The sequence below is a fragment of the Eufriesea mexicana genome, unplaced genomic scaffold (genome assembly GCF_001483705.2).
Source record: "Eufriesea mexicana isolate 0111107269 unplaced genomic scaffold, ASM148370v2 scaffold18152, whole genome shotgun sequence".
Taxonomy (NCBI): Eukaryota; Metazoa; Arthropoda; class Insecta; order Hymenoptera; family Apidae; genus Eufriesea; species Eufriesea mexicana.
Genome location: NW_016925480.1, coordinates 226,719 through 252,015, shown reverse-complemented (window position 1 = coordinate 252,015; position 25,297 = coordinate 226,719). Strand labels below are relative to the sequence as shown.

Genomic DNA, 25,297 nt, shown 5'->3' with positions numbered 1-25,297 from the left:
ATATATTACAATTGTAGGTAGAAAAACGTAAGGTAATAATATATGTTTCAGTCACGCAATGGTGCAGTGCGCAGAGATTTTGTATCACCTCTTTATAGCTCGCGACAATGAAAAAGAAACGAACACAAATGTAAATGTAGTACGAAGAGTGTGTTAGTACAAGGTCAGTAATGAAATTCAACACTACATGGCGTGTATTATTCTCCAACTGCTAACGGCCAGAAGGTGAACTCTCGTATGCATATAAACACAAAGCAAACGTGAGAGAAATTTCCTGAAGAAAACTATAGAAGATCGATATAATGGACTAACTGTTATGTAACACGCACGAACAGTTATATTAAGATTCCAAAAACAGTGCAACTATTTGAAAATCTTTTCAAAAAGAATTCGTTATGTATATTTTTTCGAAATATCGATAATATTATTATTATTTATATTCATAAATAATATTCATAATAATATATACGATTACAAACCATTACAGTAGAATAATGAAATATATTACGGGATAAAAAATAAAGAAGGTATGAGGATAAAAATTATATAAAATGATAATTCTGTGTTGATTTTACTTACCAAAAATGGTGTTGTTTGGATTCATTGCGACCTGATTTTTAGCCGCATCGCCAATCAGTCTTTCAGTATCCGTGAAAGCAACATAGCTGGGTGTTGTTCGATTTCCTTGATCGTTTGCAATAATCTCAACTTTTCCATGCTGGAAGACACCTACGCATGAATACGTAGTGCCCAAATCGATTCCAACTGCTGGAGCCTTCGCCATATTTTATCGCTGCAAAAAATAAAATTAAAAATATATTAGTAAAAAAGTATTAAAAAAATTAGATCGATTTAAATTTGCAAATTTTTCTTCTAACATTCAACCCGTAGCTATATTTTCGAGTAGCATAGTACACGTTTATAACAGTACGACGCAATAACTGCACAAGGCCATTTCAACAGTCATACTGACATACTTCATAAGTAGCCCAAATAACGTTAACTTATTATTTGATTTTGCGAAGAAAATGCACAAAAATAATATTCAGTGATAAGACGTAACAAAAAAAAAAAAGTAAGATAACTCACAAATTTTCGTATCGCTATAGCAACTACAATTTTACGTTCTATTTATAATCGACTTATAATCACTTAGTTGAGGTAAAATTTGTTTCGAATTACCAATTGTTAACAAATTTACGAGAAACTGAAACGCACAACAAAAGCACAACCCGGCACAAGTCTCGATGCTCGAAATCCAACGGTAAAACTTATATTAAATCATTTTTAAATCCAAAGGAAAAAAAGAAACAATCGTATTGACTCGGGCGTGTCGATACTTTACAGACATGATGCAACTTCAACACGTTTCCAGTATCTAGTACATCTGCACACTTGACCGTAACGAAAAATTCACTAAATAAATAAATTATAAACCGTATTATCACAATGTATTCAAATACACTTACTTTTTGATCGTTCGTATATCACGAGAAAATCGTAGTAGTAGTAGTAGTGTAGTAGTAACAGCAGTAGTCTAACAATTTCCACTTAAGTACAATGTTCTCTTCTTGCGTATGGAAGTCTGACTGAGCGCCGTATGCACGGCGGCCTTTTAATACACCAAATCTCGCGCTTCGAGAAATTTCTATGGATGACCAATCGTGGCAACTTGGTGATTCAAAGGCGCATTTTCATTGGCTCAAAGTTCTAGACGCATCCAGAACGAAGATAAATATATCAAAGCGAGACATAGCATAAGGAAAGAAAGAGAAAACAATCATGATGGAAGAAACACGGGAACGTACTGGAACGTATTGCATTGAAGATCACAGTTATAATTAGCACGTTAAATCTTTTCTTGTTTGTCAGAAACTTAACTGCCTAGATAAAATTATACTCATCGATAACATCAATGATATAGAAAAATACAAATAACTTAGCATATTACTAATACTTCCAGTATATATACCTTACGTAAAAGAAGATTTTTATATAAATGTTCAGATATATAATAAATAAATAAATGTAATTTAATATACTATTAATATAAACATACATTATATTTCTTTACATAAATCTTCATTTAATATAAAAACTATAAACAACTAAAAATAGTATAATGCAAAATCTACGTTCGATCACGTAGTCCAAATATATGCTAAATATTTTGGTTTACATATAATTAAATTACATTTAAAATATTAAAAATATTATTCTCTTAAATAACATCATCTTCAAGTAAAAGATTTGTCAACTTCACAAATATATTTACACTAGAAACATTCAAATGTAGTTATATATAAATTCAGAGCAGTTCGATGATCGTTATAAAAATAAATTTGCATAAACATATCATAGCTATATAGCAATTTCTACATATCTCACTTTGCATACGTATTCTAATTTAAGAAGAGCTTAATTTACATCAGTGAATTAATATAACTGCTTTATAACTTACTATTACATCACGTGAGATTGACTGTTACTAAATATGTTAATATCTGCATGTGGCTGCGATACTAGAAGAATACATTATGTAAAAATAACTTTAGCTAGATAGTAGGGGACAGCAAATGCAAATCATCTTTCGAAATCTAATAACAACCAAAAATCAATGTTAATATGCATATTTTCTGCATTATTTATATACTATTAAAAATATTCTATTGAAATTCCCTTGAAAATTTTATTAATATAACAATATAATAAAATTAATATTATATTATAACATATTTACCTTCATATGTTTTATTGAAGTGGCAATCTTACATGAATAAATGAATATACGCTTCAGTTTTTGCTTCAAAAGTTTGGCGCGAAAATAGATTTAGAGTCACTTTTGTTATAAATAAAGAAGGTTTATCTTTTAAAAGTAAAGTTTTTATTTTCACTTCTTTTTTATTAGAAATGTAATTATATTGCATCGTATATATCTTAATCGCAATGAGTAATGTAGCGTAATATTTGACTTCCACTTCTTGAAATTTCTATCAAAATCTAGAAGCAGTGTCATTGAAAATGAATACACCGGGGAAAATTAAGAAATTAGATGAAACTGTAGTAAATAGAATTGCAGCTGGTGAAGTAATACAGAGACCAGCAAATGCATTAAAAGAATTAATCGAAAACAGGTTATATACTCAAAAATTACATTTGTTACGTGTATTTCTTTTACAATATAAATTTAATTAACTAACTACAAATATTTCAGTCTTGATGCAAAAGCAAGTAATATACAAATTATTGCTAAAGAGGGTGGATTAAAATTATTACAGGTATTTTCTCTAATTATTTGAACGAAAAAGTAATTAGTATGATAGAACATTTATCATTGATTTTCAGATTCAAGATAATGGAACAGGTATTAGGAAAGAAGATATGGAAATTGTTTGTGAACGATTTACAACAAGTAAGTTACAAACGTTTGAAGATCTTCAAACAATATCAACTTATGGATTTCGTGGTGAAGCCTTGGCTAGTATTAGTCACATATCACTTTTAACAATTACAACAAAAACTGCAAATGAAAAATGTGCTTATAAGTATGTTTAAATATTTAAAGATATTTTGTAAAATTTTAAATACACTTTCTACACATTTTTTATTTTTTTCATACTAGGGCATCATATGTTGATAGTAAACTAAAAGCACCACCTAAAGCATGTGCTGGAAATCAAGGCACTACTATAGTAATTGAGAATTTGTTTTATAATGTTGCAACAAGAAGAAAAGCTTTATCAAATTCAGCTGAAGAATTTAACAGAATCACAGATGTAGTTACAAAATATGCAATACATAATCCTAATGTTGGATTCATACTAAAGAAACATGGTGAAATAACACCTCAGGTACTTCATAATATATAAACAGTTGAACAGTTGCATATAAGTGTATCTTTAATATTTAGGTTCGTACACCACATAACTCAACTAAAATGAGTAATATTAGAATACTTTATGGTAATCCTGTATTTCGTGAATTATTAGAAGTGGAACTTGAAGATGATGTTTATAAATTTAAAATGCATGCTTTAATAACAAATCCAAATTATACAAATAAGAAGATGGTATTTCTCCTATTCATTAATAACAGATTAGTAGAATCTTCTTGTAAGTTTCCAAGTATCATAACACAGTTTTTATATATAAAACATAAATTTTATAAACATTTTATTTTAGCTATTCGAAAAATGTTAGAAGAACTATATACGTTTTATCTTCCAAAAAAGACCCATCCATGGTGTTATGTGTCTTTAGAAATTAATCCACAAAATGTTGATGTCAATGTACATCCAACGAAATATGAAGTTAGATTCCTTCATGAAAATTCTATCATTGAAAAAATGAAACTTGCTTTAGACGAAAAATTATCTGGGAATAGTGCTTCTAGAACATTTTATGTGCAAGCACGACTACCAAAAGTAGATATCACTAAAGAAGTTTTAAAAGAAGTTTTACCGGAATATGAGAAAGATAATAATGATAAAGTAAAAAAAGTTCGACCTCAGGATATGATCAGAACTGATGCATCTAATCAAAAATTGGACAAATTTAATTTTACCATTCATTCAGCAATGAAATGTGCTAGAAATGATAACAACAATCAAATTGATTTAAATAACACAAACGTTGAAAATACTACAAGCAATAACGAAAAAGAAACTGAAAAAATACAGTGCTTAACACGAAATGTAAATGATACAGAACAAAAAGATACGTCGACGCATGCTGAAGCAATAGCAACAGAAAAATCTAGTTCTCCATGGAGTAATATTATAAATAATACAAGTCCATCTATATTAGATTCAACACCTGATGAATCCAATCCAGATTTATGTAATCAAAATATTAATGAAGATGAGTATACATTAAATAATACCCAAGATGTTTTAGAAATTACAAATGACGAAAGTACAGTAGATGATTCTATGAAAGAAGATTGCATTGACGTTATCGCAGATAAAGCACGTAAGCAAGTATATAAATGCTTTGGAAGTAAAAGCAATATATCACAAGAAGCAAAGATGGAAAAAAATAGTATACACAAAGAAGAAATAAAACATTCAAAATCAGAAGAAAGTAATAAACCTGATGAAACGCAAGATATTATTGCACAAACGCCAGAAGAAAGTGATAGCAATAAAAATGCCAATGGAAGTTCATATGAGTTTAAATCTTATTCAATAAATAATTTTAGAAGAGAAGTAAAATTGACGAGCGTCTTAAAATTACGTAAAGAAGTAGAAGATGCATGTCATGACGGTCTAAAACAAATTTTATCAGAATTATCTTTTATTGGTTGTATAGATCAGTCCTCTGCTTTAATTCAAAGTGGAGTCAATTTGTATCTTTGTGATACACAAAAATTAGCGTGAGCATCAATATATGTATTTACATAAAATATTCTTATACATTAAAAGTTAAGTTACATTTCTTTTTTATTTAGGCAACAACTATTTTATGAAATTATGCTGTATGATTTTGCAAATTATGGAATCATCAAATTTTCGGTATGTACACAAATTATTAAAATTACTGTTACTATATTGTATTTTATACTCATTTGCAGGAAGCACTTCCATTATACGACATAGCTCTATTAGGATTAGATACTAAAGAAGCTGGGTGGACAGAAGAAGATGGATCAAAAGAGGAATTAGCTACAAGTGTTAAAGAATTATTACTGGAAAAGGCAGATATGTTAAAAGAGTATTTTTCTATTGTTATAGATAAAAAGGGAAATTTAAAATCTTTACCAGTATTATTGGGTAAGTATATATTTTAATAAATTATCTATTTCTTAAATGCAATACAAAATTAATTTGCTTTCCAGAAAAATATTTTCCGTCTGTGGAAGGTCTTCCTCTCTATATATTACGTTTAGCTACAGAAGTAGAGTGGTCATCAGAACAACCGTGTCTTCGAAGTATTTGTACAGAAACAGCAAGATACTATAGTCAAGTAAGTTTCATGCATGATACTTACGATTGGAAATACATTACAGAACATGTTTTATATTCTGCAATTAAAGAGAGTTTTCTTCCCCCTAAACATTTTACACATGATTCAACAATATTACAAATAGCCAATTTGCCTGATTTGTACAAAGTTTTTGAAAGATGTTGAACTTTTAAGATAAAATTGATTATCATAAAAGATAAATATCTTCTATTTAATAATAATGTTAAGTTACACTATGACCAAAAGACAATGCTATTTATGATATTGCCTTATAATGTATTTATTTTTATGAACTTCATAATAAATTTTCTACTAAATTAAAAATTATCTTTGTATACTACTTTAATGGAATGTAACAAATAAAAAGTTGGTGTGATAAAAGAAATGACTTATTTAAATACGTACATGTCTATTTACATCAAAGAAATATGAAAATTCAGATCATATTACACGTTTTTTAAATCTTATAGAATAAGAACAAGTTTATTTTTGATAAAATTTGTTTTTGTTTAGTATATCAATTATCTGACATTCATACTTTGATGTGTTACATTTAAATTTTAATTACAATATATATGTGCCAATATTTCATTCACGGGTACCTCATATGAGATTGTATTTAATCCCACTTTACTTAATATATAACCACAAATTATCCTTTGGCAACACCAACCAATGCTGGTCTTACTACTCGTTCATGTAATTTATAGCCCAATTTAGACACAACAACAATTGTTCCTGGTTCTTTACCTTCAACCTCCTACAAAAAAATATGCTTCTTGTTATTATTTGTATAATACACTATAATACATATAAATAAAACACAAAAATTTTACTTGTTGAAACAATGCTTCATGTTGATTAGGATCAAACTTTTCATTCAATGGATTTAATGAAACTAAACCATGTTTTTTAAACACCTATACAAACATGTTTCAAAGTAATAATTTAATACATTTTTTTATTATATAGAAATGTAGTTGAATCATATTTTCTTATTTACTTTATGTAACTGTGCCTCTGTCATCTTTAAACCTTCGAATAATGTTTTTAAATGAGGATTCTTTTTTGTAAGTTCATCTTTTGGTACACTTTCTGTAGCTTTACCTAGAATGTCTGCTACTTCTAAAAGATCTTTACAAAATCCCTGAATACCAAACATTTTTGCATCTTCAATTTGTTTATTTAATCGAACTCTCAGATTTTCTCCATCAGCAAGTGCTCTTTTGTATTTATCTTCTACCTCATTTTTGTAACTCTTAAGATCTGTTAACTCTTTATTAAGAAGTTCAATGTCTGCTTTCAATTTTTTTTCATTTTCTGTAAGTTCCAATATTGTAGATTGAGATTCCCCACTTTCAGATTTTTGCTCTTCTGTAATTGTACTATACTCTTGCCTTTGCCAACAAACATGTGATGGTTGAGTTAACCTTAAAATCATCAAGAATGATTTAAAAACATTCTTTCTCTTTCTTCCCAAAAGAAGTATTTCAAAATAAATTATTATTAACATATTTTTACTTATTTATTAAGATACTTCTTACCATAAAGTATTATTGAAATTGTTTACTAATGATATAACCAAATAACTATATGAGGTTTTATTTAAATTTTTCACAACTTTACAAAATATTATCCTCTTTATTAAATATATTACAATTTTATTTAAAAAAATGTTATAACAATAAAGAAATAAACACTATTTAGCAATCTAACCTTTATATATATGTTGCAATACACGTTCAATGAATTTGTCTATTTTAATAATATAATGAACTACAAAACATATAGTCTTACCTAAGTAAAATATTTTTATTTATGTTGTGCAAACTATCAATTGTGACACGAGTAAATCTCGTTGCAACCGGTACTACGAACGATGCCATCATTCTTAATTTCATGAAAATCGGCAAATGATGAAATACAGCGATCCTCGTGCTTTTTCAGTGGTTCTCAAACATCTCTTGCAACATAAGAATGGAGATAAGAAAGCTTTAACCACAAAATATTTCAATGTATTACGTAAAACATATTATTAAATTTCTGATTATAATTGCTCACTATGTTTGTATAAATATTAAGATTGAAAATTAATTTATTGACAATTATTACAATTGTATCATATTTTCAATATTTTATTGGAATGAAGTGGTACAATACAATGAAAACTGTTCGTGATCGTAACTTTTCTGATTCTATATGTTCTTTTAATACCTGCATATCTTTTATTTACAAAAACTGAAATTATTATTTAACATGGTAAACAAGCAAGAGATTTTAAACAGTGACATTATATCTTGATTAGAAAAATTAATTTTATAGCGTGATAGTATCTCGAACTATTTAGAAACTTTCAAATCTAAAATAAGCTACAAAAGTTCATATTTTTTAATGCATGCAGTATGTTAATCCGGATAGCATTGCAAATTTGTCATTTGAATAATTAAGCTTAATTTGTTTATTATCTTGTAGAGATAACTCGTACGTTAAGTTCTCCCACCAATAATGATTTGCAATTTGTATTATACTAGCATTTATAAATAAGAATAATTTGATTTCTCCAAACCTATCAAATAGGTTTTTTTTTTTTTTTAAGATCTTTCATAATATATTTTATGGTTGTATCCTTATTTTCTTATATTTACCTTTTGCATGATAGAAATATTTTTCATTTATCTTTATGTAAAAGTATTACAGTGTAATTCTATTGATCTCAAACAAAAGAAACATTGTATAAGTTACTTGCACATCTCAATCATAATAAAATTATAATAAATATGTAATGTTTTCAGATGTGTGTACTTGGAAGAAGTGAAATATATAACACATAAAAGAGTACTACTTGATTTTAAGAAAAAACAGCAAACAGATATAATTTGTATTGAAGGTTATGTAATGTCATTGCCCTTCGATTATCGATAGCAAGCATTGTATACATCTTATCTGGCATACTTGTTCAACATTTAATACAAAAATTAATCTATTTTTATCTAGTATTACATTCCGAGTGTGCAAACGTTGACCAACAAATTCTAGTGGTAAAATTACTTAGTTATTACATTTTTTTAATGTACATAAATAAATCATTTATCAATCAACTATATTGTTCGCGTGCCTTCTGGTAGATCAAAGGTCAAATTTCATTGTTTCATGTCAAGATAGAATAAAGTTTACAAACGCTCAATTTGTTCGGCACGCGAACTCAAAAAAATGTACAAGTTTTGTTAATCCTTGTACAAAATTATAAATGTTCTTAAAATTTGTCTTTTTCTTTATACGTTTTAAGTGAAAATACAGAGCAGACGACTATCCTTTCGACCACGTCTCACAAAGTTTAGTATGTGTTTTGGCTTCATATTTGAATTAATTGTGTCTGATACAATGCCAAACACAGATCAATCACACATTATCAATCATTTGACACCATTTTTGAAGATAGCTAAAATATATAGAGGTTAGAATCCTTCCTGATACTGTTTTGAATCTAACTTCGTTTGGATTACTTCCAACTGTCTCTTTGCTTCACATTGTGGAAAGTTTTGTAAATCATAATATTGTGGTGCAATTTTAAGCAGCCAATCAGCTATAAAAAAGTATTACAATTATAACAACAACATTTATTCCATATTATTTAAAAATGCAAGTATAACTTACGTTTAATATCTGTAACTGTTCTGATATAATTTTTGGTCGTAAGCACGAACTCGTTATATATTACCCACTCAGGTTTATGATCTAAACAACTGCTTGGATGAAGCTGTACAATTTGATTATCTTTTATAGTCAAATAATGACCAGTCCTTTCTAAATGAGCGACCTGGTATACATAAAAAAGAAAGAGGTAATACCATGTACCCGAGAAAATTTTTTCCTGTAAAAATTAAATATTTTTACCTGCATGAAAAAACCGCTCACAAGCGCTTTTCTGATATTAATATAATAATCTTTTGATGTAAAATCTGTTGAAGTACGTTTTAAATAAAATCTATCCATTATTCTACTAAGTTGTTGTCTAACATTGTCACCACTTTTTAAAGATCGATAATTAACGAAATTATCATAACACCACTGTGGGTCTTCAAAATCTATAAAAGAAAAAAAAAAAAAAAAAATTATAATTTAACAAAAATATAATGTAAGCTCAAAAAAATCATAAATACCTACTTTGCTTGAAAGCGTGATATACATTTAGTAATGTCAAGTGATCTCCATCGATGTGTGCAAATCGCATTTTAGCATCATCCGCAGCTTTCTTTGATTCATTTGGCCTCACAAAACACTGTGGGACTAATACAATATCAATCATCAATTTAACACCACGTTACCTTACCATGATCCTGACTTACTAACTTTTATTTTTATTGTATTAAAATTACTTTATACTCAAAACAAATATGTACCTAATAGTGTCACAAAAGGAAATGTTCTTAATAATACTGTACCTGACAACATGGCAGTAATACTTAATATTTCATTACTGCAGTTATGATTGCAAGATGCAATGAGCATTTTTGCCAATTGAGGATCTAATGGAAATTCTGCCATCACAGCACCCAAATCTGTGAGATTTCCATCATCGTCTAAAGCAGCCAAATAATTAAGGAGTTCCAACGCTCGCATAAGTGTTTCTGGTGCAGGTGGATCCATAAAGTCAAAATGTACCTAAAGTAAATAAATGCATTGTGAAAATAAATATTTAAAGCATAAAGAGTAAATTATTTTCATAAAAAATATAACATACCAAATCGTCAATACCAAGTTTCTTTAACTGTAATACAACACTCCCAAGATTGGATCTTAAAATCTCAGGATAAGTATTATCTTGCATTTCGTTTTTATATGCTTTCTCTGTATATAATCTAAAACATTTTCCAGCCCTTGTACGACCAGCTCTACCAGCTCTTTGCTGAGCAGAAGCTTTACTAATAGGTGATACAAGTAGAGACTCTACACGAATTCTAGGATTATATACCTGTTAAAAGATACAATGTATATTAACAAAATTATTTAAAAATAGTAGAAAGAAAGAAAGAAAGAAAGATTGAAAACGATTTAATACCTTTTGCTTTGCAAATCCAGGATCTATTACAAAAACAACACCATCGATAGTTAACGATGTTTCCGCGATATTAGTTGAAACTACTACTTTTCTACCAATAGCACCACTTGGTTTCGTAGGTGGTGCTGGTTCAAAGATTCTTTGCTGAAGGTTTGGAGGCAGTGTGGAATAAAGTGGTATACATTTAAGTTCTCCTGCATCTGGACCTAGACTATCCATTTCTCTTTTGATCCTTTTACAAGCTTCTTCAATTTCTTCTTGACCAGTTAAGAATAGGAGCAAGTCTCCTTCTACTTCCTCACACATGTGTATTTGAGTAACAGTTCTAATAGCAGCTTCTAAGTAATCTCTTTCAGGTTCAGGAGTATAATAAATTTCAACAGGATGAGTTCTGCCAGGTACATTCATTAAAGGTGCATTATCAAAATACTGTTGAAATTTTCCAGCATCTAAAGTTGCACTCATAATCACAAGTTTCAAATCTGGTCTCTGTTTAATCACTTCTTTTAACACACCCATAAGTAAGTCTGTAGCTAAAGTTCTTTCATGAGCCTCATCCAACAGTATCACTTGATAAGCATCAAGCATAGGATCTGACATGCCTTCACGAAGAAGCATACCATCAGTCATATACTTCAATATAGTTCTCGGACTACTACAATCTTCAAAACGAATACTGTACCCCACTTCTTGGCCTGTTTGATAGATTAACATGGAAAACATACATAGATGACATAATTTCTAAATTAAAAGATATATAAAAATCTTTAAAATTAAGAGGGCATAATATATACCTAATATAACATCCATTTCTTCTGATACTCTTTGTGCAACAGACATAGCTGCTACTCTTCTTGGTTGAGTACAAGCAACTCCCTTATTACAATTCATTGAATATTCTACACACCATTGTGGTATTTGTGTAGTTTTACCTGAACCTGTTTCTCCAACAAGTACGATACATTGATGTTGTAACAATAATCGCATGAAATCAGCACGATATTCAAATACCGGTAGAGTGATTCTTTTTTTATAAAATTCATGATATCTTGGTGTAAGAGGTAAACTATTATAAGGATTTAGCTGAACTTGGCTTTTTGGTGCTGTCGAAGGTGTAGTTGTGCTATTAGATGTGGCTGAATCATCTCTGTGAAACAACAGGTAAACCATGGAATATATAAAGTCAATTTTATTACTTAAAAATTATTTTCCTTACTTTTATAATAATATAATGGAAACAATGTATGTATGATGACATTATAAAAATAATAAAAGTTGAGAACACTTGATTGGTTATGAAAACTAATCAAATAGAAGACAAATGATTTTTAATGACATATCAAATTTTTATATAAATTAATAATTAATTCTAACACGTATATTTTAAGTATCGTTTAAAATTATGTTTTCCCACAAATATTAATGTACAATCTATTCGCAGAAAGAGAAATCTAGTTGAGAACCTTTATAGTTGAGTTGACCAAACAAGTCAACAGCAACAGAAGAGAATTATTTTATAAGTTTAGAATGTTACATTTATAAAATTTTTTCATTATATTATTATTCATCTAATCAAATTCATTTGCATAGACTATTTTGAGGAAATGAGATTTGTTCAATGAGATGAGCGATAGAACTATAAAAACTTGTAACAATGCACATGGCAAAACATCTTATCGTATTTTTTAATTTTTACATTTAAAATACATTAGAACACTCACCGCCTCCGTTTAATATACGGATCCACAACCTCGATTCTCCGTTTTGACATAATTCTTGTCCCTCCGGAGGCAAGTAAAGCAAAATCTGTTTACGAACTTCCACAGAAGGCGTCACAAAATGGCAAACTAACAGGCTAAAGTTTCCTGTAATCATAATGACTAAAAGCAACGAGAGATGGAGCTACAGATACCATAAAATAACTATGGCGCAACAGTGTTTAAGAAATACATTCCAAACGCGGGTAATTTTAAATTTAAGCAAAGATGAGCAATATAAAATATTATCAAGAAATAAATAGACTTATAATAAAAAAGATATTTATTTTTCCATATGTTACAATTAGAAAAAATATAATTAGAATAAGCTAGTCATTAAACAGCTATATTCCTAACAATATACATTGCTTCATTATCACATCCAAAAAGTAATGTTGATCTATCAACATCAATACTATTTATGGACTTGTGCATAGCACTACAGAGTGACATTACATTAACTTTACCATTTGTACCAATTGTATTTAACCAATGTGTATTAGTAGGATCTAAAAGAATAATGCACAATATTAGTTAATATACGATAAAATTTTTTCATTATGAAACTTACCTAAACTCAGTTTTGAATGTTGAGCATTATTCCAATGCCACAATTCACCACTTCCTGAACATGTAAATAAATTTTCTGGTCTATCAGGATGAAATAGTATTTCACTAACAGCTTTAGCATGAGCATTAAGTTGGGACATTGGATACGTATTATGCCTTAAGTCCCAAACTGTTAAACTGCCATCACCACCACCAGCCACAACAATATGTCTTTGAGTTGGATGGTGAGCTATACTTGTAGCTTCTGTCTGTAAAAGTATATTTTTACTTTGGTGAATAAGAAACTCCTTAGAAGTGAAAACATTAAACAGGTCATACTTTTGCTTGATCAGAAAGCATAAATGTTGTAGCAGGAAGATCTTGATCATTTCTTAAATCCCAAACTTTCATATGTCCCCTTAAATTTCCTGTAAGTATCTCATTGTGCCTTAAGAAATCAATACAATATATAGAGCAACTATCAGCATGATCTAAAAAATAAATTTAATTATTTGTAAAATTAGTACACAAAATAAATATTGTATACACAGAATAAAATTATATGGTACCAATAACTCTGACTGGTTGCTTCTGTCCAGCTGTTAGAAGATTAATCTTCCCATCTTCGCCCACTGAAACTATGTCTTGTTCAAATGTAGAAAGTCCAGTGCAAGATGCATAATCACTTGTGTTACTGTTAAAAGAATATTAATTAAACATACGGCATATAATAAATAAAATATTTCTAATTAATAAAACTTACATAAATCTATGTATAAATTCCCATGACATGTGTTCTTTAAATTGAGAGTATGGATTTTCATGTATCTGTAACAATCTAACAGTGCCTATGGATGTTGATACCACGAAAAAATCTTTTGAAATAAACTGTAAAAATAATAAAATACTCATAAAAAAAAAAAAAATCGAAGAACGTATCTTTTATTAAATAAATAAAAACCTTTATCTCAGTAACATCTCCGAGAATCGGGTATGATGAAACAACTGCCGGATAAGATTCACCATCGTCGTTCATTTGAAACGTCCAATGAGTTATTTTATTTACCTATAGTTAAATAAAAAATTCTGATACTGTAAATGGTTAATATGATTTAATACAATAATCACATATGATTTATATGTACACGAGGATACAATAGGTTAAGTTTGCTGGAGTTAACCTTACCGGATCATCCCAACTACCAGTTATAAAATTAGTAGCATCCTCAAAATCTTCGTGTTTCCACCTAATTTTAGAAACTTTTTCCGAAACAAATGTTCCTTGTATATTTTCACTCATTTTGTTATTAAATATAACTCAATTTGGAGTAAAAATGACAAAAGCCAAAATCACCATCTATATCCACGCGCGTTACCACGCGACTGTCAAAAAAACCGCCAAATGACTAAACATATCTTTTGACAAAAAATCTGCATACACTATTTTTTTTTGTAACAAATACACGTAAATAAATTGGTTTTATTATTTTATTTGTTTTAAATAACATAAAAGACAGTTTATTTTATTCAAATAGTTATTCGTTTAAAACTCTGTATATATAATAAAACGTATGTAAGAATGTTTACATTTAAAATTATTTAAGAAAGAAAATTAATTGTACATATTATATATATAGTCGTTAGATATGTACATATATATTATATTGTTTATTCAAGAGAAATGATTTCTATTGATAAATTAATCGCAAAGGGGGTAGGGATTCACCTATATTTTACAATTCATGGGAGATACAGAGGGCAGTCACATGGTGATCAAATCACGAACAAGATATAAATCTTATCTACTAAAACTTGAATTATTTCAAACTAAACAGTATCTCACAAATTTGGAGCCACTGAAGAATTTTGGTACGATTACTTAAATATGCTGTTAAATCTATTTTTAAAATTACCAGGTCTTACGAGATTTTTTATTTAAATAAATGTAATTTCAAATGATCTTAGAACAGATCACTCCCCAAGATGTCATCGATAGTTTTGTTGTTCTTGTATATGAATACGCTCTATTTAACTTGCTGTGATGCAAGCGATGCAAACGTCTCGAAACTCAGTAAGTATTAATAACAAGGTAAGAGACGTTAATGTAACGTGTCTATTGACAAATAATATAATAAAAAATGTGCAAATATTGAAAAAATTAACTTAGCCATTGCAAATATTAACTCAACGAGCGACGAAGGTGTCACGGAAACGCAACAAGCAACTTGTAAAATTGCTACTGAAGAATTGGTCGCAAGTGCACGTGCCAGTGTCACAAGAGTGCTCACAGGGACTTGTAATGCGAGTAAGAAATAATTTTTGAATTTCTCAGCTAGTTAAAATATTTTCTAATACATAAGTCCTATTCGTAAATATTCAGAAATAATCGACGAGAAGCTGCAAACTTTAGAAAAAGTTCTAGTCAAAGAACTGGAAGAAATTAAGACATTATTGTACATAGTGTTGGAGAAAAAAAGAGCACTGCCAAAATTATACCAAAGTAGTATAATATCTCCAAGACAGACTGAGATCGACAATTTTAACAACACGATCCAAAGAACGTCATCGTTAAACGGTTTGTATGAAACAGAGTCGAAGAGTAAAATTATTTCGAGTGTTCGATTTTCGCGACTTACACCATAACGAAAAATACGTGTCAACAATGTAGAAATGAAATCGTCGTAAAACACCGAGTAAAAAGAAAATAATACGTTCGAAATTTTCACGGTGTCTTAATATGTTTTAGGGTCTACGGGTTTCTTCTTTTATTATTGGCAAATAAACCATTTCGACGAGAAGCTTGCCAATTGGAAAACTGCTCGTTCCATACGTAGTTCGACGTTTTACGTAGGCCAGAATGGATATGCCATGTACATCAAAGTTACTCCACGGTATTTTCCGGACGGTACAATTTTCATAGGAGTTGGATTGACTCGTGGTGCTCACGATTCCATCCTCGAATGGCCATTTCCACATAAGATTCGCCTCGAGGTAAAACGAATAATTCTAGCCTCGCTTTGCTTTTACTAGCCTCGCTCTCCTCCCATATTAAAACCATCGTGACCTTCAGATTTTAGATCATTCAGCCGAGCAATCGCGACAAGATCGCCGATCACGAATCTGGGATCCGTCTACGCTTTGCTCGGAATATTTTTGGGGTCGTCCAAAATTAACTGGACAACCAGATAATCCAGAATGTGTTGGATTGAGTGTCTCGAGACAGGTTCTTTTCTTCAAATTGCCGGTTACTATTGATCATCTATCAAGGAGTACAAGATATGTTTGGGATGGTAGTATTACGATAAAACTAACTGTTTATCTTTAGATAAACTTGTAATTGGAAGATCATGTATGTAGTAATTTTTTAGATATTAGTACTCTTTAATTAACTTTATTCAGGTTTCATTAAAAGTACAAGCAGTTGTGTAGAAGGAAAATACCTACTTTGTGAAGTGCTTGAACCGTATACTCTATCGCTTAAATAAATTTCTTATTCGAATGAAGACGAGAAAGGAAAATAAAATGGAATAATAAAATATTTTTTAATATTCCTCTTAGCGAATGATTCGCATCACTCGTATATTTAAACGCTCAAGTTACTCTAGAGACGATGATGGAATGTCGAACCTCTTAGGAAGAGGCATTCTGCCAGAAAAATAAACCTGCGGAATCAGTCCTGACAACTGGTACTCATTCATGTCACGTTCAATTGTGTTGCGAACATTTTGAGAGGCTGCCCTCAGCAATGCCTTGTAGACAGAAAGCGGAAGTCGGATGCTGCCGCTTTCTTCCTGGTTCGGAGAATCGGCTCGATTTTCATAGAAATTCCTTTTCTTCCCACATCCTGCAAATGATTGATCATTTTAGAATAATCGTGTCTCATAACGGATCAAAGGTTTGATTCTTCTTACCGCTGAATGTATTGCAAAATGGTCTCTTCATTTTCTGCGATTCGTCTGCCGTGAGAGCGTTTAAGAATTGTTGTTCGATCTAACGAGCAATTTGACGAGTTAATTATCGAAATAATTATTAAGATGGTTTATATGATGACAATATACCTTGTTCTGAGGATTCTCGGAATGTACCATGTTCATCAAGCATACAAGTACGAAGAAGATGTAGCAAACGTAGTTGATTACCTGTATATAATTGGAAAAACGTTTAACTTTTTCTTGTTTTTTGGAGTGAAATGACAAATATCCTTGTTATTTGTCGAACTTCATAACGTCGTTCGTTAATGAACCGATAGTAAAAACGATTAAAATCCAGAAGAAAATCTCAATAATTACTAGGGCATACGTAATTTCTAATAAGCATGTCGATTATATAAGTATCACACATGAAGCTTTCAAACATGTTAACTGTTGTAATCTGCTTATGACTTTAATCAGGTTTATACTGCGGTTAATTAATGTCGAACGATACTAGCCGGTCGATCGTTCCTTCGAGCGATGAGTTCGTCGTCCATGCAAGTGATAATTTTGAACTTTTACTTGTAATATAATATACCAACGAAACAGATAAATCAATTCGATATTACGATTAAAAATAAGTTGCAAGTTATATTCTAATAAGATCAGTAAACACCTGTTATTACTTTTAACATTTTTTCCTAGGTTTCCTCCTTGGAACTTGCAATGTCCTATTTCGTATATAATTATATCGATAAATGAAAAGGCAAATTGGAACCTTATAAGAAGCTGTCAACTATTAACTAGAAGCGATATTGCAACGTGCCAGTAAATTGATATATAATCTACATATACATATAATCTATAACAATACATAAGAGAATACTCTTAGAGGCATACATAAAGTGTTTTACTTAAGGATAATTTTACCGAGTAAAAATAAATCTTCTTAAATAATAGTAGCTAAGCCGTGGCACGTTTCAAATAATTTCAATATTAAAATATCCTCTAGAAATTCTTTTTTTTTTTTATCAGACATAGAAAATGAGATTCTTTCAACCTTTGAAGATTCAGATAGATAGAAAGAAGAGGTAAGTTAGAAGAATTACCTTCATGTCGAATCTCTGCAACAAGAGTACAGCTTCTGGAACTTAAGGAAAGATCCCTGTAGGAACTCGAAGGGGCACTTTTTGACTCGAACTTCCTGTGACTCGGCTACGTCTGCGTATGAGGGATGAAATCGCGCGTCAGCTCTTCAAATACCATCCCCTCCTTCGACATTATTCGAGGGCGTAAATACATGCGCCAGGAGAACGCATGACCGTTCATAATGGTCCTCAGAACGGTACATTTAACGTCCTTTATTATACAGAATATTGTTAGTCTTACACATATTCCGTAGTCCGAACGATGTAAGAAACATAGAGACTATGCACTTGCACGTATTTCATTCGTATCATCCGCTTCGTCTGGCGTAATTACTGATGCGTTAAAGGTTAAGGGATTTCATGTTGAAGCAGCTAAATAATGCATATTTTTGTAAACATATTTTGACAATATATAATAATATTTTATAAGGAATAAAAGAGATAAGCTTTTCCTTCGTATCTGATTTCGATCTTATGTAACTTTCTCCTGAAAAAGTATTATCTCAGAGATGTACGTTCCCTAAACAATTACGAAACATTTCAGTAGGTTTCTACCCCCTGTGGCATCATCCCACGCATATCCGATTGGAAAAGTAGCAAACTATATTCGATAAATATGCAAAGGTCGAAAACAAGATCAAAATATCATACGAGGATCAAGCTGTAAGAGCAGAAGGTTGACCGATAAGAAATTCCGTGTAAATTGTAGGAAAGCAGCCGGGGTTAAGCACTTACAACGTTTGCACATCAGAACCCGCTGAGTTACGTTAAGGTTGTTCAACCCTTGGCAACTACCCCTTATCCTCCCTATTTCATTTAAATATTTAAGCTTTATTTATTTTACATATTTACTCGGTCGTGCATCGCATACGAATTAATATCGAATTTATAGAACACGAAGGATTTCCAAAAAAGTACCATGCAGAATATTTTTGGAATCGAAGCATTTTATAGAAATGAAATATGTGTCGTATAATACACGCGTTGTGCACGTGAATCCTTGATTTGAATATCTCTTATTACGATGTCCAAGAATCTATAAATAAAATTTGATATTAAGTTTTCGTAGTTCTTACAACACTTTACAGTCATATAATTTTTACACGCGTAAATTTCACTTCTTTTTCCCTTTATATCGCTTCAATATCGTGCCGAATATATGGTCGATCTTAAATTAATCAACTTAATGTCGTAAATCACGACGGGTTTGCACCTTATGAATAAGAGATGCGTACAGAGAAATATTACGCTTGGTATATGGCTCTTTTCTTCATGTATAAAATGAATGAACATTATTTTAACAGGTGTTATATTTTCCTCGCTAAGAACCACTATGTGAAAATGATAGTAAGAAAATTTAGTAGAATTAAATAAATATTAATAGAGGGAAGTTATTAAATATAAACAAAATATTAGTAAGAGAGAAGAAAATAAGGATAATTTCCATAAATATTTGATATATTATTACATTAATTATAATCATTAATAAAAATATGAGTATTAATTTTCTACAATAAATTCCATGATTAAAAGTTACAAGCCTTCAACCCTTAAGCGCCTGGATAGCTCAGTCGGTAGAGCATCAGACTTTTAATCTGAGGGTCCAGGGTTCGAGTCCCTGTTCGGGCGTACTTTTTTATGGTTTTATTATCAAGTAGAAAAATACGACCTTAATCTACTTTTCCAAAAAATAATTTGAAAACATAAATGTACGTATAGATTATGTATAATATCATGCACATACACAACACACACACAGACGCACACACACACACACACACATCGCATGCATACAAATGAGTAATGTACCCATAATTTAAATGTATATATCGTAATTGTTTTTGACATTTTAATATAGTAATGATGAATTACAGGGTAATAATGAGACGGTATATTATATAAAAATTTCTATTTTTATATATTTTTACTTTTAGTTTGCACATCGAATGACTATTACACAAATTGTGTATACAATTATTTGAGCACCTTTCATAGCACACTTAAAATAAAAATTATCACAATAACGGAAAACTCGATGATAAGATATGCATTTTTTAAGTATTTCAAGTGTTCCGCTTTTCCGTAAATTAAAATATAAATATTTAAAAAGTACAGAAAATATTTCAGTCTGTAGAACACAATATCTTTTAAAATGTACTTGTAAAAAAATGTAACATAAAAGTTAATCGATTTAAAATCAATATGAATATTATGAAAATGAATCAAAAATAGTACATATGAAAATGCATTATTACTTTAGAGAAACAACACCTAATTAGGATTATATCAATCCTTTTGTCATCATTTTAAACTAAGTTTAAGTCATTAGTGTCAAGATCAAAGAATATAATCCTAACACTTAAATTAATGTAAATATAACGTTTTAAGACTGTTCTTTAACACTGCCATCAGGCATTCCAAAGAATACTTTCTTTGCCATTTTTATAAAGAGTCCTGTTTCAACTACTCCAGGCATCATTGAAATTTCTATGTTGATTTTATTCCAGTTACTAAGACCTTCTGGAAAATGCCAATCAAGAATAAAATTGCCATTGTCTGTTATAACTGGACCCTATGCGAAAGACAGATAATATAATTCGAGTAATATTTATCAACGTACAACAAAATTTAATAGAGAATATTTACAGCTTTAGCTAAAGCCATTCTAACTTGCGCAAGTCCTCCATAATTATCTTCAATTCTTTTTTGAATGGCAGTATATGCCATAGGAATTACTTCAATAGGTATACCTTTTTTGTATTGTTCACCAAGTTGTTGAGAATTTTTCCTATAATTAGTAAATACTATCGGTAAAAGTTGATGTTAAATTTATTTCTCCTACATAAGACTTACGTATAATCAGCTACTACAACAAATTGATTGGCACAGGATGCAACAATTTTTTCTTGAAGCAAACAACCACCTCCACCTTTAATGAGATTCATGTCAGAATCAACTTCATCTGCGCCATCAATTGCACAATCCAACTGTTAATATTCAAGTAATAATATAAAGATTCTTTTTATAAATAATACAAACAAAACATTATTTATTACTTCAGGATAAGTTTCCAAGTCACCCAATGTAAGATGATTCTTTAATATTAGTTGACGAGCTTGAAATGAAGTTGGAATACAAACAACATTAAGATTTTCCTCTTTCACACGTTCAGCTGAAAAATATAATTTTTATCAATTGTTTGCTTACATTAAAAAAATATGAATTACCAATATCTCTATTTTATGTAACAAAATTTACTATTCTTAAATTAGAATACATTTGTTGTAATTACATTTAAATCGATTACAATCTTATCTCCTGATGAGGTCAAAGGTCCTCTAATGTTTAGATGAAAAAAGTAACTAGAGATTATAGCAATGCATGAGACAAGTTTATTATAAATAATTATAGTTATATATAAAATAGAATGTCATTACCGAGCCTGTGAACAACGTATATTACAGTAGATCCACTACCAACTCCGATAACGCTGTTATTCTGTAAAACAATTGTGCGCAAAATTTAAATAATGCAACACCGGTGAATTCGTATAACCTGTAATTACACCGTAATTTATCTTAAAATATAAGTTACCTTCACGTATTCATCGACTGCTTTGTAAGCTGCAACTTTTTTAGCATTCTCGAGAAGCCCCATTTTTGGTAAGTCACTTACAACGCTAAAACTATTTCGTAACGCGCGAAGCTGAAAGCGTATACCTCTGCTAAATACCATGCGTGCGTACTGTATTACCAAACAGATCTACTATTTTCAAAATCATCCTCCGGTTATGACCGTTAGAACGAACGAATCAGAAATCAGTACTTGTGCGCATGTTCCGCGCCAAAATTCAAATTCAAATAATTCCACTATAATATTCGAAAAAGTACATTATAATTGTTCGATCCATAGAATAAACATAAACGGTGCAATTTAATCGAATTTCCATTATATTTAGCATCAGAGGCGAATAACACAAAATACAACCAAACACAATTTACATTTCAATAATTATTATGTATAAGATTTCACTTTAATTCTCTATTATTACTTTAATAGTAATATTCGTCAACACTTTTCACTTCAACGTGTCACGCACAATATTTCTGTTTTATCATCGTAATATCTCTCGCTCGTTCTTATTCTTTCTCTCTTCTTTTTTTCACTTTCGTTCAGTACGTCCGTACATTTTGTATCGGTCGAGTGCTTTTTTTTAAAAATCAGGTAAAAATTCGCGAACAATACTCGCGCTGTAATTTTATTGTGTATGTATTCGAGCAGGCTTAGGAAAAAATCTTTAGCAAAACTTCCAGTACGTTGATACACAGTGTCTTTGGCAACAACCTCGTCGAAATTGGAGAACCAAAGGTCTAGCTTCCTCGACAAAATGATTGCTTCTCGACTGTATGTATCGACGTGCAAGGCCGAATTAAGGTAATCTTGTGAGTGCACAACGATTGTGCAATACCTAATACTAATACCGATCACAAGGAGATCAGCCTCGTATAATACAACTGACATCTACCATTATTTTGTCCTTTCGAAATTTGCACATGAAGATCTGCGTTTTTACGCAACGTAGAGTGAACATTGTCTCGAAGCTTACATACATAAAGCCGATGAGTGCGTATCATGGTTTACTTTTTAATCTCTTTAGCTTTGGCAGTGGATCACGCTTAATGCGGCCGTGCCAATAAGTTTGTAACTCCAGTAAGTTTGCAATAATAATTGCAATGCAAGTCAGTGTCTGTGTCCAAAGAAGTACTCTCTATGTGTCTCTCTTTCTTTCTCTATTTATCTTTAGCCTGGTTGTGGGCGTCCATTTTCAAATAATCGACGTCTATTTTAACGGAGTAATTCTCAAAGTGAAAATTATATAACAAAGAAAAAAAAAAAAAAAAGAAAGAAAAAGGTAAAACGTATTCTCTTTCTGTTCTTCTCGTACAGGCACACACATACACGCGTATGTATACATACAGTTTTTCTATCGTTCATTCTTACACTGTCTCTGTTTGCCCGACGAACTAGAAAGGACTTTGTGGGAGAGGCTTCGTTACATCGACTTTCTTTTTGATTCTACCCTTCTATCCCGTACACCACCCTCGATCAAGTGAAACAATAAAATGTAGAAAGAAAATCATTCAGATTTTGGAGGGCCACAGAAGCCGCTACAATGTTTTTTAACCCACTCTTCTTTCTAGTGTTACATACATATATGTATATGCGCTTTGCTAGCTCCTACAAATTTTTCTATCGTGCTCTCCTCCGTACACCACTCGCTTCTTCCTTTGGCTAGGATTACAAGTAAAACTCGTCAGAGTTTCATGGAAAATACCGATCGATCTTAAGATATAATACGTTGAAAAGGAAATAACACGCTCAAATTTGCTTTTCTTATCTTTGGATCAAGACGAGAGCCTTAAACACGACATGATTTTTTTCTTAATCCATTAGCACGAATTCAAATCTTCTCACACAGTTACAACGACATTAGACATAGCTATATTTACGTACTGCAGACGTGTGTCGAACAAATCTTTCGGATACGGTTTTCGAATTCTCGTAATCGCGATTTCGTTTTATTCAACGTTAAAAACAAAAGAATTGCATACTTTTCGTACTCATGTCGTATTCTTTCACTAAACAATAATTACTGCGAGATTTTTTAAGGAAAAGAAAACTCTTAACGTGAGGAAGGCAACGCTGCGACAGTTCTTAATCGTGCATATTCGTATATATCACAGTACAAAAATACTGTGGAAAATATAGTATAATAAATATTTTTAATAAAAAAGAAAAGAAAGTTTCCTTTCTCACGTTTACCATTATTTCTTTTTTTTTTTTTTGGGGTTTTTTCCTTTTTTTTTTTTATCAGATAACTTTTTAGCGATAAAGTACAGTTTTCTGAGAGTGATTTTAATTGATTCGCGCGTCGTTAATAGTACAGCGTTATTAATGTCAACGACACATCCCCTTCGTTAAAATTATCGTATTAATAATATATATATATACAGTCAGACTCCTTCCCGTGTTATTGGGCCACTATCTACATACAAGCCCTATTATTATTAGTTACTAAGAATCGATTATAACGATAAGAAACGGTATCGCAATAAGAGCGTAATATGATAAATTATCGAGATTTAATTAAATTTAAAATTTTTTTATTTACCCGCTACGATAAGTTGCGTGTGTCTGCGTTTCCAATCGCTTTGTCCACGGCTTCGCAATTTCTTTTCTATGTTTAGCCGTCTACGTAATTTTTACTTTAATACGTATGCACACGTAGAAGTGATTACAATTAAAACAACACAGGTCTACGCTCAAACGCAATTAATCGTTCTTGTACACGTGCGTAGATGTATACATACATTCACATAAATGTATGTCGTGTATACATGTATATGTATATTTCTATATAAGTATGTATAATATATATATACATAAATATATATATATATTATTAATATATACTTACATATATATATGTATTAATATATAATATATCTATATATGTATATATAATTTATTTATATTTATATGGTAGGCAATGATACGTAAAATATAGTTAAATATAAATCGAAATTTTAATTTGTTAGAAGAAAAATCTTTTCGTCGAATAAAAAAGGGGAAAATGTCGTACGCGTTTCACGTTTTTCCATCTTTTTTTGTCTTTTTTTCTTATTTTTTTACCCCAATAAAATGTAACGAAACTGAATTCCATTTTTAATTTCTGATTCTCATGAAATTCGTTGTAGAACTGACTACATTTGACAGATAAAGACTTCTTTCAGCAAAGTCTTCTCTTTTTCTATTCTTTTTTTTTTTTTTGTCTTTCTTTCTTTCTTTTCTTTTTTGTTAATTCGTCGGGCGCAAAGGTTTCGATTAAAAAGTCACGGAAAATTTTCTT

The 25,297-nt window shown here is 30.4% G+C and overlaps 7 protein-coding genes and 1 non-coding gene across 9 annotated transcripts in view; 3 read left to right on the top strand and 5 right to left on the bottom strand.

The window, feature by feature from the left end:
* The window catches only part of LOC108554288 (Heat shock protein 70 cognate 1), a 4,251-nt gene extending 2,646 nt beyond the window's left edge, over positions 1–1,605 (bottom strand). Inside the window, exons 1-2 of the mRNA XM_017909505.1 lie at positions 1,470–1,605; positions 580–793 (exon numbers count right to left, since the gene is read on the bottom strand). Of these exons, the coding sequence (XP_017764994.1) occupies positions 580–784 (205 nt within the window). The 5' untranslated portion in view covers positions 785–793; positions 1,470–1,605. The remainder of the gene's footprint in view (positions 1–579; positions 794–1,469) is intronic.
* Positions 1,606–3,021: 1,416 nt separating this feature from the next.
* On the top strand, positions 3,022–6,128 carry Mlh1 (DNA mismatch repair ATPase Mlh1). Its single transcript, XM_017909484.1, has 9 exons — positions 3,022–3,134; positions 3,215–3,278; positions 3,346–3,545; positions 3,623–3,851; positions 3,911–4,112; positions 4,182–5,373; positions 5,449–5,512; positions 5,572–5,770; positions 5,836–6,128. The coding sequence occupies exons 1-9, from the start codon at positions 3,022–3,024 to the stop codon at positions 6,126–6,128; spliced, it is 2,556 nt and encodes an 851-aa protein (XP_017764973.1).
* Positions 6,129–6,480: 352 nt separating this feature from the next.
* Roe1 (grpE protein homolog, mitochondrial Roe1) lies at positions 6,481–7,998 on the bottom strand. The gene is made up of 4 exons (XM_017909487.1): positions 7,761–7,998; positions 6,967–7,393; positions 6,800–6,883; positions 6,481–6,723 (listed from the first exon to the last, which is right to left on the bottom strand). Exons 1-4 carry the CDS (start codon positions 7,862–7,864, stop codon positions 6,616–6,618), a joined length of 723 nt encoding a protein of 240 aa, XP_017764976.1. The 5' UTR covers positions 7,865–7,998; the 3' UTR covers positions 6,481–6,615.
* Positions 7,999–8,763: 765 nt separating this feature from the next.
* Positions 8,764–14,656, bottom strand: Dhx15 (DEAH-box helicase 15). Of its 2 annotated transcripts, XM_017909469.1 has the most exons (15): positions 14,515–14,656; positions 14,290–14,394; positions 14,092–14,216; positions 13,898–14,022; positions 13,668–13,819; positions 13,351–13,597; positions 13,144–13,288; positions 11,817–12,169; positions 11,023–11,717; positions 10,705–10,935; positions 10,406–10,625; positions 10,128–10,250; positions 9,858–10,048; positions 9,618–9,780; positions 8,764–9,546 (listed from the first exon to the last, which is right to left on the bottom strand). In XM_017909469.1, the coding sequence occupies exons 1-15, from the start codon at positions 14,626–14,628 to the stop codon at positions 9,419–9,421; spliced, it is 3,117 nt and encodes a 1,038-aa protein (XP_017764958.1). In that variant the 5' UTR covers positions 14,629–14,656; the 3' UTR covers positions 8,764–9,418. The 2 variants fall into 2 exon arrangements, with proteins under 2 accessions (XP_017764958.1, XP_017764957.1); XM_017909468.1 differs by lacking the exons at positions 13,144–13,288; positions 13,351–13,597; positions 13,668–13,819; ... (2 more) ...; positions 14,290–14,394; positions 14,515–14,656 and adding an exon at positions 12,744–12,882.
* Positions 14,657–15,311: 655 nt separating this feature from the next.
* LOC108554281 (TNF receptor-associated factor 6) lies at positions 15,312–16,653 on the top strand. Its single transcript, XM_017909492.1, has 5 exons — positions 15,312–15,399; positions 15,496–15,633; positions 15,709–15,903; positions 16,075–16,319; positions 16,399–16,653. Exons 1-5 carry the CDS (start codon positions 15,312–15,314, stop codon positions 16,651–16,653), a joined length of 921 nt encoding a protein of 306 aa, XP_017764981.1.
* Positions 16,654–16,924: 271 nt separating this feature from the next.
* LOC108554258 (uncharacterized) lies at positions 16,925–18,354 on the bottom strand. Its single transcript, XM_017909462.1, has 4 exons — positions 18,349–18,354; positions 17,387–17,467; positions 17,240–17,318; positions 16,925–17,172 (listed from the first exon to the last, which is right to left on the bottom strand). Exons 1-4 carry the CDS (start codon positions 18,352–18,354, stop codon positions 16,925–16,927), a joined length of 414 nt encoding a protein of 137 aa, XP_017764951.1.
* A 1,589-nt stretch (positions 18,355–19,943) lies between these two features.
* Positions 19,944–20,016, top strand: TRNAK-UUU (transfer RNA lysine (anticodon UUU)). Its single transcript has one exon. It is a non-coding gene; the product is annotated as a tRNA-Lys (tRNA).
* Positions 20,017–20,770: 754 nt separating this feature from the next.
* Rpi (Ribose-5-phosphate isomerase) lies at positions 20,771–22,133 on the bottom strand. Its single transcript, XM_017909476.1, has 6 exons — positions 21,982–22,133; positions 21,825–21,885; positions 21,444–21,559; positions 21,241–21,374; positions 21,034–21,175; positions 20,771–20,959 (listed from the first exon to the last, which is right to left on the bottom strand). The coding sequence occupies exons 1-6, from the start codon at positions 22,120–22,122 to the stop codon at positions 20,771–20,773; spliced, it is 783 nt and encodes a 260-aa protein (XP_017764965.1). The 5' UTR covers positions 22,123–22,133.
* Between the last annotated feature and the right edge of the window lie 3,164 nt (positions 22,134–25,297).

Excerpts from the sequence above, each read along its gene's own strand:
- LOC108554258 (XM_017909462.1), bottom strand. Across the intron at positions 17,319-17,386 it reads CCGAGAATCCTCAGAACAAG|ATCGAACAACAATTCTTAAA; the intron begins GTATATTGTCAT and ends ATTGCTCGTTAG. Across the intron at positions 17,173-17,239 it reads ATTTTGCAATACATTCAGCG|GATGTGGGAAGAAAAGGAAT; the intron begins GTAAGAAGAATC and ends AATCATTTGCAG.
- Dhx15 (XM_017909469.1), bottom strand. The coding sequence starts at position 14,628 with ATGAGTGAAAATATACAAGGAACATTTGTTTCGGAAAAAGTTTCTAAA. Across the intron at positions 14,023-14,091 it reads GAATTTATACATAGATTTAT|TAACACAAGTGATTATGCAT; the intron begins GTAAGTTTTATT and ends TTCTTTTAACAG. Across the intron at positions 12,170-13,143 it reads GGATGTGATAATGAAGCAAT|AGATGATTCAGCCACATCTA; the intron begins GTATATTGTTAG and ends GTTGTTTCACAG.
- Mlh1 (XM_017909484.1), top strand. The coding sequence starts at position 3,022 with ATGAATACACCGGGGAAAATTAAGAAATTAGATGAAACTGTAGTAAAT. Across the intron at positions 3,852-3,910 it reads ATGGTGAAATAACACCTCAG|GTTCGTACACCACATAACTC; the intron begins GTACTTCATAAT and ends TTTAATATTTAG. Across the intron at positions 5,771-5,835 it reads ATCTTTACCAGTATTATTGG|AAAAATATTTTCCGTCTGTG; the intron begins GTAAGTATATAT and ends TTTGCTTTCCAG.
- Roe1 (XM_017909487.1), bottom strand. The coding sequence starts at position 7,864 with ATGAAATTAAGAATGATGGCATCGTTCGTAGTACCGGTTGCAACGAGA. Across the intron at positions 7,394-7,760 it reads AATAAAAATATTTTACTTAG|GTTAACTCAACCATCACATG; the intron begins GTAAGACTATAT and ends GATGATTTTAAG. Across the intron at positions 6,884-6,966 it reads CAGAGGCACAGTTACATAAA|GTGTTTAAAAAACATGGTTT; the intron begins GTAAATAAGAAA and ends ATGTTTGTATAG.
- LOC108554281 (XM_017909492.1), top strand. The coding sequence starts at position 15,312 with ATGTCATCGATAGTTTTGTTGTTCTTGTATATGAATACGCTCTATTTA. Across the intron at positions 15,904-16,074 it reads AAGAACGTCATCGTTAAACG|GGTCTACGGGTTTCTTCTTT; the intron begins GTTTGTATGAAA and ends AATATGTTTTAG. Across the intron at positions 16,320-16,398 it reads CACATAAGATTCGCCTCGAG|ATTTTAGATCATTCAGCCGA; the intron begins GTAAAACGAATA and ends CGTGACCTTCAG.
- Rpi (XM_017909476.1), bottom strand. The coding sequence starts at position 22,122 with ATGGTATTTAGCAGAGGTATACGCTTTCAGCTTCGCGCGTTACGAAAT. Across the intron at positions 21,886-21,981 it reads CAGTCGATGAATACGTGAAG|AATAACAGCGTTATCGGAGT; the intron begins GTAACTTATATT and ends ATTGTTTTACAG. Across the intron at positions 21,176-21,240 it reads GTTGTAGTAGCTGATTATAC|GAAAAATTCTCAACAACTTG; the intron begins GTAAGTCTTATG and ends TACTAATTATAG.